At 37.8% G+C, this 13563-nt stretch overlaps 1 protein-coding gene across 6 annotated transcripts in view; it reads left to right on the top strand.

Annotated features, from left to right (window-relative positions):
- The window catches only part of RNF13 (ring finger protein 13), a 209229-nt gene that overhangs the window by 80105 nt on the left and 115561 nt on the right, over positions 1 to 13563 (top strand). For 5 of the 6 annotated variants that reach the window (XM_045037444.1, XM_006936334.5, XM_019810575.3 and 2 more), the window contains one exon: positions 2976 to 3105. In XM_045037444.1, the coding sequence (XP_044893379.1) occupies positions 2992 to 3105 (114 nt within the window). In that variant the 5' untranslated portion in view covers positions 2976 to 2991. Of the gene's footprint in view, positions 1 to 2975; positions 3106 to 13563 lie in introns of those variants that run through there. The other variant, XM_045037446.1, reaches the window with a different exon arrangement.

Raw genomic sequence — 13563 nt, 5'->3', positions numbered from 1 at the left:
ACACCAAAATATGGATGCTAGTTATTCCTTAATTTGGTGATTATGAGTGATTTAAATTTTTTGCACATTTTCAACAATCAATAAGGACTAGTTTTGTAAAGAGAGACAATAAAAACTCCAGAACGTGTTATTTTTCAAAACATAATAAAAGCAAAAAGAAGTGTAACCAAACCCACTGCCTGTTGTTAAATACACACGTACATGTTCCCCCTCCCCTCTGTCCCTGCTGTCTCATATCCAGAGTAAAAGAAGGAACAGTCCGGTGGCTATTGTGCCTTGAGCATTGGTTTGAAGTCCTTGAGTACCTGTGTTAGGCATAGGGCTAACCTTTTGAACATCAACTTGAATATCGGTGTTACTTTCAGTTGGCCTTTACAGTGTGGATTTATCTTTATTATTTATTTCTTTTTGCTTCTTTTGAGTATATTTTGTTCTTCTCTGAAGTTCTTGAGATGGAAGCTTAGATTATCAAAATGAATCCTTTCCTCTTTTACGAATGTATGCATTCAGTGCTATAAATTTTCTCTCAGCACTGCTTCAGCTGTGTCCCACGAAACTTTAATATGTTGTATTTTCATTTTCATTCAATTCAGTGCATTTTTTTACATTTTTCTTGAGACTTTTTCTTTAGTCCATGGATTATTTAGAATTGTGTTGTTTAGTTTCCAAATGTTTAAAGATATTTTTCGTGGGGTAAAGTCCAGAGAAAACTAGATATAAGCTTTTAAGAGTCCTTTATCAATGGAGTCACGCAGGATATACTTAATTCCTCAGCATTAAGTTATGACAACACATGTGAAATGCTCAGTACCCAGGGTTTATATTGGGCACTGTTCAGTGATTCAGTGCTCAGGGTTTCTATTGGGGACTGTGCTTGTAAGTACCCTCTACCTAGCATTCAAAATTTCAGATTATCAGAAAGAAAATGTGTTTTCAACATAACCACATTATTTGCAGAGTTCAGACACAATGAGACGTTCTTATCAGGGAATGATGGGAATCTTCCTGAAATAAGAAGGGCCAATTCTGCAAGCAGGTCTTTCTAATGATAGCAGCCTCAGGCCTGCTATGTTAACTCTTTTCTGCACAAAAGTATATTATAACATGTATTTCCTAAGAAACTAATAGCAACAAATCTATACTTTTTTTTTTTTTTTTTTTTTTGAGAGAGAGAGAGAGACAGAGACAGACAGAGAGACAACACACAAGCAGGGGAGAGGAGCATAGGGACAAAGCCCAACTTGGGGCCCGATCCCATGAGCCTGGGATCATGAACTGAGTCAAAATCAAGAGTCGGATGCTCAACCGACTGAGCCACCCCAGCACCCCCAAATCTATACATTTTTAAAAAAGCTTTATTGACATATAATTAACATACCATAAGATTTACCCATTTAAAGTGAACAGCACACACACACAAAATAAAGTGAATAGCACAGTGATTTTTAGTATATTTATGGAGTTGTGTAACAATCACCATAATCTAATTTTTGAAAATTTTCTTCACCCCTAAAAGAAACCCCATACCCATGGGCAGTCATTCCCCATTCCTAGCTGCCCACCAAGTTCCCTTGGCTCCTACCTGCAGCCCCCCAGGCAATCCCTAATCCACTCTTTGTCTCTGTGGAACAGATCTATACATTTGACATGTTTCCAACTTCATTTCTTCTTTGATCTTAATGGTTTTGTAAGAAGGTAGTTCAAAAATTGTTCAGAGGCATTTCTCTTTCAGTGTGTGTCAAAGAGTCACATTGTTGATACAGAGCCTTATCAACAGTAATCATCATCAAAATTAGTATTACTTGAGTTAGTGGCATTTACTGAAATAATTCATTATTAAGGCCCTTGTCTCTGGGGTGCTCAGTCAGTTGAGCATCTGGTTCTTGGTTTCGGCTCAGGTCATGATCTCAGGGTCATGGAATTGAGTCCCTCATGAGGCTCCGTGCTGAGTGCGGAGCCTGCTTAAGATTCTGTCTCTCTGCCTCTCTCTTTCTCTCTCTCTGTCTCAAATAAAAATAAAATAAAAATAAAGGCCCTTGTCTTTGCAAACTTTGTTCTCACCTTTAAAAAAATATGTTATACTGATCGTTGAGGCCTACCAAGAGAATTTTAATCTTATTACTTGGTTATTGTTTAGTCCTTTAATGGTATCTTTTTGCTGCAAGATAGCTAAGGACTCATAGAAAATTGGGGAAGTTGGAAAAGGTAGCTGCACTATTGCCATTAGGATGTAGAGGGAAAAAGGTACATACATCGTTAGGAGGGACAGAGCAAAGTGTATTTATAATAGATGGCTGGTTTTTCTCTTATATTCTCTAAAGTGGATGCAATATGCAAGAATAAATAAAAAGTTAATTTGCACGTGAAATTATTAGTTATATTTAAAGAATTATAAAAATTCTTTAAAATTGTAGGTGTGCCTGGGTGGCTCGGTCAGTTGAGTGTCTGACTCTTGATTTTGGCTCCAGTCATATTCTCATGGTTCCTGGGTTTGGGTCCCATGTTGGGCTCTGTGCTTACAGGGTGGAGCCTGCTTGGGATTCCCTCTCTCTCCTTCTTTCTCTGTCCCTCTCCTGCACATTTTTTTAATAGACATTAAAAAAATAAAATTGTAAAAATTGTAAAGCAAAAGGATTTTTTTGTGTTTTTTAGTCATTATATTCATTGAAATCTAGTTCCCTTCCTAACTGAATTAGTACACAAGCCGTACTACATACTGAGAACCATGGAAGGATATTTGTTTAGTGGTTAAAACACAGAACTTAGTTACCATGAGTTATGTGGTTATTGACTAACTTTGGGTGTGTACTTAAATGTCCAAATCTGTCTAAATTCTTATGCTTTTGAAATATGTTTAATTTTAATGTTAACACATTTGTAAGATTTTTTTGGACATCAGGAATTAACATATTAAGTGATTTGTTTTCAGGGACCAAGTACCAGAGCTCATCGTTACTTATTTGCTTATCTTCCAGGTGATTTTACAGCAAGATGCTGCTCTCCATCGGGATGCTCATGCTGTCAGCCACACAAGTCTATACCATTTTGACTGTCCAGCTCTTTGCATTCTTAAACCTACTACCTGTAGAAGCAGACATTTTAGCAGTAAGTACAGTAAGATTTATTCATGTTTAAAAACATCCCTTAAAGAAGAGCTTTTAAGAAGTCCTAAATGGTAAGACGTTTACCTATGAACATGCAGGCACGTACACATGGTTTTTACTTGGAAGTGGAGGGCTTTACTCATGTTTTTATTGCTTAATATCTAACATAAAATCTCACATACAGTAAGTACTTGATAAATGTTGCTCTTGAGAGTGTGTGCATTTTCAAGAGTGCTCTTGCACACATGAATCTGCATGTTGTGTATTTGTATAGAATCTTACTGTTTTTCTTGGTAATTAGCATAGCTCTAATGACTTTGATAACAATATTTTTTTAATTTTTAAATTATTTTTTAATTTTTTAAAATTAAATGTTTATTTATTTATTTTTGAGATAGGGTGAGAGAATCCCAAGCAGGCTCAACAGTATAAGTGCAGAGCCCAGCATGGGGCTGAAACTCACAAACTGTGAGATCATGACCTGAGCCAAAATCAAGAGTCAGATGCTTAGCTGACAGAGCCACCCAGGCGCCCCTGATAACATCACTTTTTTTTAATGTTTATTTATTTTTGAGAGACAGAGCCTGAGTCGGGGAGGGGCAGAGAGAGACAGAGACATGGTATCTGAAGAAGTCTCCAGGCCCCAAGCTGTCAGCACTGAGCCTGATGCGGGGCTTGAAGTCAAGGACCATGAAATCATGACCTGAGCCAAAGTTAGATGCTTAACCAACCGAGCCACCCTGGTGCCCCAATATTAAAAAGCATTTTTTTAAATGTTTGTTTATTTTTGAGAGAGAGAGAGACAGACAGAATGTGAGCGAGGGAGGGCAGAGAGAGATGGACACATAATCTGAAGCAGGCTCCAGGCTTTGAGCTCTCAGCACAGAGCCCGACACAGGGCTCGAACTTACGAACTGTGAGTTCATGACCTGAGCCAAAGTCGGACACTTAACCAACCGACTGAGCTACCCAGGCACCCCTTGATATTTTTAAAAATTATATAAGATGCTTATAGGAAATTTCAACCTCAGATTAATATTAATGAGAAGGGAAGCAGAATGATCTGATCTTTGATGGTAGATAGAAAAGTTTTTAGAAAAGAAGATTGCTCTTCAAAACCTTGGTATTTCTTTCTAGGTTGTTTTACTGTCCTTTGCACTGGGAAGTGTATATATTTCCTGTTTCTCATTTCCTTGAAGCCAGAAAAAGAACTAACTGTGTGTGTATGTATATATGTGTGTCTACACATCTATACACTAGGTGCTATGCTAAAGATTTATTATTTTAAATTTCTAGGTGCAAGTGATTTGCTTAATGACATTAGGTCACTCTAGAAACAGAAGGGCCAGAATTGTTGCTGACCGAAGCTTGATGTGGTGCTCAGCCATGTTTGTGTATACTGTGGTACTTGTGGAAGTGTTGAGGATCATTGTGGAATTTGGGAGAGCCAGACTGGTTTCTGTATCCCAACTTTTGAAGCATAGCAACTCAAATCCCTATTAGATTTCTCACTGTTACCCTCTTTAGTAAGGTACTGGTTGATTAGATTTTTCTCGAATAGTCTAGATGGAGTAGAAGTGGAGCCTTGAAGGACTACATTGATATGCAAATTTCCCTCTAACTTAGTCCCCAGAGTCCTTGGAATAGTCTTGGGATGACTTTTGAAGTGAAGTAGAAGATTTATGGACTGATAGGGAATGAAGTTCTCCATGTCTGGCTTTTCTCCTTTGATTTCTTTTATATTCTCCCCTCCCCTTCCTCTGTTTTTTGTAATATCTGCCACTCCTTTAACTTCCTTCTTTCCTTTTTACCTGAAGTGGATTGTTATTTTATGGTTTAGCTATGTGATGGGTTAAAGGAGCTTCACTGGACTGCTCTGGGAACTTAACCAGCTGTGTGATCTTAATCAAATTATTTAGCCACTGTAAGTGCTTCTGTTTCTTTATTTGTAAACTGGTATGTTGTAATGATGATTAGATAAGGTAAACTACTTAGAACAGTATTAGACACACAGTAAATGCTTTATCTTTTTTATCTTCATTATATAATCATTCTCCTCATCCTTCACTCACTTCCTCGAGCAGTATATGAGACGGCCCAGGGTGTTTGCTTTTTTGTTAATGGAGAGACAAAATAAAGTATTAGGTATAGAAGAACAATCAGTGCTTGCCAGCAGTATTCCGTGTGTTTCAGGCAGGTAAATGTGGAATGTATGTTGATATCATCTAGGGAAGGAACCATCAGAATGGGATTTAAATCTGGTCATTATGCTGACACCAAAGGATAGAAGGCTGACCATGCAGAAATAGCTGGAGGGGAGTAGATTGTGAAGGCAGTAACTAGTAAAAAGAGGAACTAAATACCAAGGCAGAGGAACTAGATCAGTAACACAAGCATCGAAAGGAAATGAGTCAAGAGCAAGAAAATGTTAGTTTTTCCTTTTAAGTGAATAAGAGCATCGTGAAATCTGAGTGGAGATTTAAAGAAGTTGGATATCAGATTGGTCCATTTTGGGCTGGTATTAGTATGCTCCTTTTGAAAAGATAAAATTCAGATGATTTTATTTTTGGCAGTTGAATTCTACCATTTGTTAATTCCCTGACAACAGTGTTTGTCCAGCTGGTTAGAGTTCTAAGAGAATATGGAGATGCTACTATAGTGTGTTGCTGACTACTCAGTAAGTCCCCTAGATTGTGAGTACCTGGAAGGCAGAACTGTGTCTTACTATACTTTGTTTCTGGTGCCGAGTGAGAGTTACATGTAGTAGGAATTTGAACTGATTACTAACTTTCCTTGGAGATTTAATTTTTTCATATTTTCTTTTAGTAACATTTATTCCTTGGTACTTGATTTTTTAAAGTTTATTTGAGAGAGAGTGGGTGTGCACTTGTGGGTGGGGAAGTGGGGGGGGGGGGAGAGAGAGAGAGAGAGAGAGAGAGAGAGAGAGAGAGAGAGAGAGAATCCCAAGCAGGCTCTGCACTAACAGGGCAGAGCCTGATGTGGGACTCCATCTCATGAACCATGAGATCATGACCTGAGCCAAAATCAGGAGTCAGACACGTAATCAACTGAGCCACCTAGGCACCCTGATACTTTAAATGATTATTATTTCTGTTAGCAATTCATCTTCATCATCTTTTATCATATCTCTCTTCTTTGACCCAAAATGAAATGTGACATTATGAATTATGTAGGTTTGTGTCTAGAAACATGGAGCTTTAGATTTGGCAGAGGCATTACACTTTAGAGATAACCAGATCGATGTGGACTATTCTCAGGTGTATAGGCTACAGGTGACTTGTTAGCTTTGAGCTGTGCCATGATCTTACTGAAAAGTAGTACCTATCTTAATGTGGTTTCAGAGAGAGTCAAACAAGCCGATTTTGGTTTACTCCCAGTCTGCCTTTTGATTCTGTTGTAGGGATTTATTTGTCAGAGAGAATTTACTTCTTGGTAGGTAGTTGTGAGGGTCAGTGGGCAGAGTAAGAGAGAAGCATCCAGTGGTTAGTGGTCTGAATGGATCAGATTATATAGCATGGTTGTTAAGAGCTCCTGCAACAGATTTGAAAACTGAATTGAAATCCAGTTCTGCCACCCTGTAGTCACATGACCTTGGACAAATAGCTTCATATCTCTTAAGTCTCCATTTACTTATGAAATGAGACTGTGTGAGAGACAGTGTGGGGCACCGAGTTAAGAGCCAGCATTCTGGGACCTGACTGCCTGGGTGAGAATCCTGGTTCTTCTAATTTACTAGAGCAAGTTCTTTTCTTTTCTTTTGTTTAAATTAAATTTTATTTATTTTTTTAGAGAGAGAGAACGCATGAGCGGGGGAGAGAATCAGAGGGAGAGAGAGAAAGAATCTAAAGTAGGCTCCACGCTCAGTGGCACGCTTGATCCCATGACCCTGGGATCATGGCCCCAGCTCAAATCAAGAGTCAGACACTCAACCAACTAAGCCACCCAGGTGTCCCTAGAACAAATTTTTGTTAACATTTTGTGGCCAGTCTGTAAAATGAGGATGGTAAAATAGTGGCCTACTTTATAAGGATTTTTTAAGGATTAAGCAAATGAACACCTGTTAGGTGTTTAACACGATCTCCTAAATGCTCAATAATTGTTAACATTTGTAACTTTTTAAATTGAATTAAATCTGTTAAGCCTGCTGTTGAAGGAAGGAATTGGTTAAGGAAAAGATTTTTTTGAAAGAAGTGGATAAAACTAATATATGGCAGTAACTGGAGATGGAATTCCAGAGAGGAGTAACTTTATTTTCTACTTCAGAAATTTTAACAGTGAGCGTTCTTTTTTTTTTTAATGTTTACTCATTTATATCGTGAGAGAGAGGGAGAGAGGGAGAGAGAGAGAAAGAGAGTATGCGAGTGCGCATGCATGCACACAAGGAGGGGAGGGGCAGAGAAAGAGGGAGAGAGAGAATCTGAAGCAGGCTCTGCAGTGTTAGCTCAGAGCCTTGATCTCATGAACCACAAGATCATGACCTGAGCCGAAATGAAGTGTCAGACACTTAACTGACTGAGCCACACCCAGGCACCCCAACAGTGAGCATTTTTTAATTTCATGAGCAGCAGTCCACCCTCCAATACTAAAGTAAAGCACTTTTGTGCTAAAGATGTTTTTGTTTTGTTCATGATAGAAATATTGTTTTCTTTTTAAACAATGTGAGTATAAGAGGCAGTGTGGGACAATCCTTATTTTGCTGTTAAGGAAAGTCAAATCAATTTCAAAACGGATCTCACTCAGTGACCAAACTTACTCCAAGTCCCATTGTTACAAGTATTGTTGCTCAAGCTAGACATTTTGTTTCTGAAATTTTAGCCAAAAGAGAGAAACTCCTTAATAATAGGAAGTGACAAGATAAAAAGCTTACTGCAGTTGTAGATTTTCCTTTCCTGAATTTAAAAGTACATTTTTCAAAACAGTACTACTTGCACACATTTGTGTCTTTTCTTTGGTCTATCTATATTGATGTAGATCAATTTCTTTATTTTACAGTAGAGTCTTTGGTCTTGGAAGAGTTAAGTGACTTTCTCAAGTTCAACACTTAAATCAATTGAAGAGAGGTTTCTTACTTAAGAGATTAAAAGATACATGGTGGTAATGGATATAAAAGCCCTTTGTGACTGTAAAGCGCTTTGTGAACCATAGAGTACTCTGCAAATATGAATTCTTGTTACAGTAGGAAATTACCCTAAAACAGTGTTGGCTTCCAAGTATACTGCCAGGCTGACTATCCCAGCGGTAATACAGTGACCAAATACAGATGTTTGAATCACACATTTTATTGAATTAATTACAAACATACAACGAGAAGTACAGGTAGAAGATGGGTACGTTAAGACCCTCAGGATAAGATTCAAGCGAAATGCGAGAACCACACAGCTCAAATCCTGTATTAACCGTTATTAGCATACCCAGTCTGTCTCTATGCTCCATCAACTTTCTCTGGTGACGGTGTGGTTACCAGGACCTGAGTTGAGGGTGAGCAAGGGGAATTGACAGATGGAAGGTGTTCAGATCCAAAATTTGTTTGCTTTATTGAAGACACTTGAGATATTTACATCTGAACGTAGCTATAACTTGTTCTTACTCTCAGAACTTTTTCTGCATGTCTCTGGCAGATGACACATTAGGCTAGAATGGGGATCACCAATGACTGATTGAGCAAAGCTCTCAGTCTGCATTTGTGACCTAATCCATGCTTTGTGAACATTTAAAGTTGGCTTGATCTGGGGCGCCTAGGTGGCTCAGTCAGTTTAAGCATCTGACTCTGGATTTTGTCTCAGACTATGATCCCAGAGTTGTGTGATCGAACCCTGCATTGGCCTCGGCACTCTGAGCATGGATCCTGCTTCTCTCTCTCTCTCTCTCTCTCTCTCTCTCTCTCTCTCTCTCTCCCCCCCCCCCTCCTCTGCCTCCTTGCCTGCTTGCGAGTGTGTGCACGCTCTCTCAATAAATAAATAAATAAATTCACAATAAAGTTTTGCTTGATCCTTTCACACTGTCCTTTGCGGTCTATACATAACAATCTCACTTTGTTCCATCTTTTTTACCTATATTCAAAACAATGTGTTCTGGTTTTGTTTTGTTTTTTTCTATTTTTGGCCTACTGTTTACAGAAAGCTGTCTTAACTTCTAATACCTCAGGTAAGCATTGCCTGTGTTTCAAAAGTTACTTGTTTACTATCTTTGCCTAGTTTCATCTATCTTCCTTGTTTTTCTGGTTTTCTCTATAGCAGATTAAACATTCTTAAATAATACAACAAACTCATTTAACAATCATCATTACTATTATCTTCTACAATTATAGAGAAACCTTGTTTTGTTTTTCTCTGTTGTGGTAGGGAACTAATAAATATTGTAGCGTAGGAACCTATACCTATAAGGGCAGGCAAATATTTTTTTTTTTTTTTTTGTCAAATTAGCTAACATATAGTGTAGTCTTGGCTTCAGGAGTAGATTCCCATGATTCATCACTTACGTACAGCACCCAGTGCTCATCCCGACAAGTGCCCTCCTCAATGCCCAAAACCCATTTTCCCAGTCCCCCAGCCCCCCACCCCCCACCCCCATCAATCCTTAGTTCTCTGTATTTAAAAGTCTCTTATAGTTTGCCTCCCTCTCTGTTTGTGTCTTACTTTTCCTTCCCTTCCCCTATGGTCTTCTGTTAAGTTTCTCAAATTCCACATATGAGTGAAAACATATGTGGATCTTTTACAGATCTTTTACCTCTTTGATTAGGTTTATTCCTAGGTATTTTATGGTTCTTGGTGCAACTGTAAAAGGGATCGATTCCTTGATATCTTTTTCTGTTGTTTCATTCTTGGTGTATAGAAATACAACTGATTTCTGTATATTGATTTTATATCCTATGACTTTGCTGAATTCATGTATTAGTTCTAACAGTTTTTTTTGTGGAGTCTTGGGTTTTCCATGTAGAGTATCATGTCATCTGCGAAGAGTAAAAGTTTGACTTCTTTGCCAATTTGGATGCCTTTTATTTCATTTTACTGTCTGATTGCTGAGGTGGGACTTCCAACACTGTTAAACAGCAGTGGTGAGAGTGGACATCCCTGTCATGTTCTTGATCTTAGGGGGTAGCTCTCAGTTTTTCCCCACTGAGGATGATATTAGCTATGGGCCTTTCATATATGGCTTTTATGATGTTAAGGTATGTTCCTTCTATCCTGACTTTCTTGAGGGTTTTTGTTAAGGAAGGATGCTGTATTTTGTCAAATGCTTTTTCTACATATATTGACAGGATCATGTGGTTCTTGTCTTTTCTTGTATTAGTGTGATGTATCATGTTGATTGATATGTGAATACTGAACGAGCCCCACAGCCCAGGAATGAATCCCACTTGATTGTGGTGAATAATTCTTTTAATACAGTGTTGAATTTGATTTGCTAGTATCTTGTTGAGAATTTTTGCATCTATGTTTGTCAAGGATATTGGCCTGTAATTCTGTTTTTTAGTGGGGTCTTTGTCTGGTTTGGGAATCAAGGTAATGCTGGCTTCATAGAATGTGTCTGGAAGCTTTCCTTCCATTTCTATTTTTTGGAAAAGCTTGAGAAGAATATGTATTAACTCTGCTTTAAATTTCTGGTAGAATTCCCCTGGGAAGCCATCTGGCCCAGGACTCTTATTTGTTGGGAGATTTTTGATAAGCAATTCAATTTCTTCACTGGTTATGCATCTGTTCAAATTTACTATTTATTCCCTTTTGAGTTTTGGTAGGGTATGGGTGTCTAGGAATTTGTCCATTTCTTCCAGATTGTCCAGTTTGTTGGCATATAATTTTTCGTAGTATTCTGTAATAATTGTATTTCTGTGGTGTTGGTTGTGATCTCTTCTCTTTCATTCATGATTTTATCTGTTTTGGTCCTCTGTCTCCTTTTTGAGAAGTCTGGCGAGGGGGTTATCAATTTTGTTTATTCTTTCAGAATACCAGCTCTTAGATTCATTGATCTGTTCTCCTGGGTTTTGTTTTTTTTTTTTTTTTTGATTCTATATTGTTTATTTCTGCTCTAATCTTTATTATTTCTCTTCTTCTGCTGGCTTTGGGCTTTCTTTGCTGTTGGCTTTCTAGTTTCTTTAGATTTGAGGTTAGGTTATGTACTTGGGACCTTTCTTGCTTCTTGAGATAGGCCTGAATTGCAATATATTTTCCTCTTAGGACTGCCTTTGTTGCATCCCAAAGGATTTGGACTGTCGTGTTTTCATTTTCATTTGCTTCCATATATTTTTAAATTTCTTCTTTAATTTCATGGTTGACCCATTTATTCTTTAGTAGGATGTTCTTTAACCTCCCTATATATGGGAGCTTTCCAAATTTTTTCTTGTGGTTTATTTCAAGTTTCATAGCGTTGTGATCTGAAAATATGCATGGTATGATCTCAGTCCTTTTTTATTTGTTGAGGGCTGTTTTGTGACCCAGTATGTGATCTCTTTTGGAGAATGTTCCATGTGCATTCAAGAAGAATGTGTATTCTGTTTTGGATAAAGAATTCTGAATGTATCTGTTAAGTCCATCTGGTCCAATGTATCATTCAGAGCTGTTGTTTCCTTATTGATTTTCTGCCTAGATGATCTCTCCATTGTTGTAAGTGAAATATTAAAGTCCCCTATAATAATGATATTATTATCTATATACTTATTTATGTTTGTGATTAATTGATTTATATATTTGGTTGCTCTCGCATTGTGGGTATGAACGTTTACAATCGTTAGCTCTTCTTGATGGATAGATCCCTTAATTATGATATAATGCCCTTCATCTCTTTTTACAGTCTTTGTCATAAAATGTAGTTTGTTTGACATAAGTATGGCTACTCTGGCTTTCTTTCACCATCCAATAGCATGATAGATGGTTCTCCATCCCTCACTTTCAATCTGCAGGTGTCCTCAGGTGTAAAATAAGTCTCTTGTAGTCTTGTAGGCAGCATATAGATGAATCTTATTTTTTGTTTTTGTTTTTGTTTTTTTAATCCATTCTGAAACCCTGTGTCTTTAGACTGGGTCACTTATTTATTCCATCTACATTCAAGTGATTATTGAAAGATATGAATTTAGTGTCATTGTGTTATCATGAATTTAGTGTCATTGTGTTATCTATAGGTTTTGTGCATATGGTGATGTCTCTGGTCCTTTGTAGTTTTTGCTGCTTTCCACTCACAGAGTCCCCCTTAGGATTTCCTGCAGGGCTGGTTCAGTGGTCATGAACTCCTTCAGTTTTTGTTTGTCTGGGAAAGGCTTTATCTCTCCTATTCTGAATGACAGCTTTGCTGGATAAAGGATTCTTGGCTGCATATTTCTCCTCTTCAGCACATTGAATATTTCCTGCCACTCCCTTCTGGCCTGCCAAGTTTCAGTGGACATCTCTGCTACTACCCTTATGTGTCTACCTTGTAGGTTAAGGCCTGTTTGTCCCTAGCTGCTTTCAGAATTCTCTTTGTATTTTGTCAGTTTCACTCTGCTATGTCATGGTTTGACATGTTTTTGTTGATTTTGAAGGAAGTTCTCTGTGCCTCTTGGACTTAGATGCCTGTTTCCTTTCCCAGATTAGGGAATTTCTCAGTTGTAATTTGTTCAGATAAACCTTCTGCCCCTTTCTCTCTCTCTTTTTCTGGAACTCCTATGATGAGGATATTATTTTGTTTCATTGAATCACTTAGAGCTCTAATTCTCCCTTCATGGTCTAGTAATTTCCTTTCCCTCTTTTTTCAGCTTCATCATTTTCTAGAATTTTATCTTCTATTTCACCTATTCTTTCCTCTGCTTCTTCCATCCCTGTTGTTACTGCATCTAGTTTATTTGCATCTCATTTACAGCATTTCTTAATTCATCATGACTATTAGGTCTTTGATCTCTGCAGCAATAGATTCTAAGCTGTCCTCTATGCTTTTTTCAAGCCCAGCTAACTATTAGTCTTATGACTATTATTCTAAATTCTTGTTCAGATATATTGTTTATATCTGTTTTGAGCAATTCTCTGGCTGTCATTTCTTCCTGAAATTTCTTTTGAGGAGAATTCTTCTGGTTCATCATTTTGTCTTTTACATTTTGATAGCTTGTTGTATGACCTGCACCTGCAAGTACTACTATATTAAAAAGAAGTCATACCCTGTCCAGGGCCTGGCACTTCAGGTAGCCCTCTGTTGTTGTGTATTTGGCTGCTCTATCCCACTGCTCTTAGTAGTGGATCATTTGCACCTTCTACCAGGTGTGCTTTGATTTGTTCATTGAAGTAACCTTGAAAAAAAAGGAAAGGTGGTGGGGGGGTGGGTTGGTGAACCTTATCCCAAACAAAGAGGAAAATGAAAGGGGTGGGTTAAAAAAAAAAAAAGACCAGGCAGAGAATCAAAGAAACTAACTATAAGGCTCAATCCAGAGAGAGAGGAAAATAAAGAAGGAGATACAGAAAAGATGTAAAGAGAGTAG

Source organism: Felis catus, chromosome C2 (genome assembly GCF_018350175.1).
Source record: "Felis catus isolate Fca126 chromosome C2, F.catus_Fca126_mat1.0, whole genome shotgun sequence".
NCBI lineage: Eukaryota > Metazoa > Chordata > Mammalia > Carnivora > Felidae > Felis > Felis catus.
This window is presented reverse-complemented; position numbering and strand designations above follow the sequence as displayed.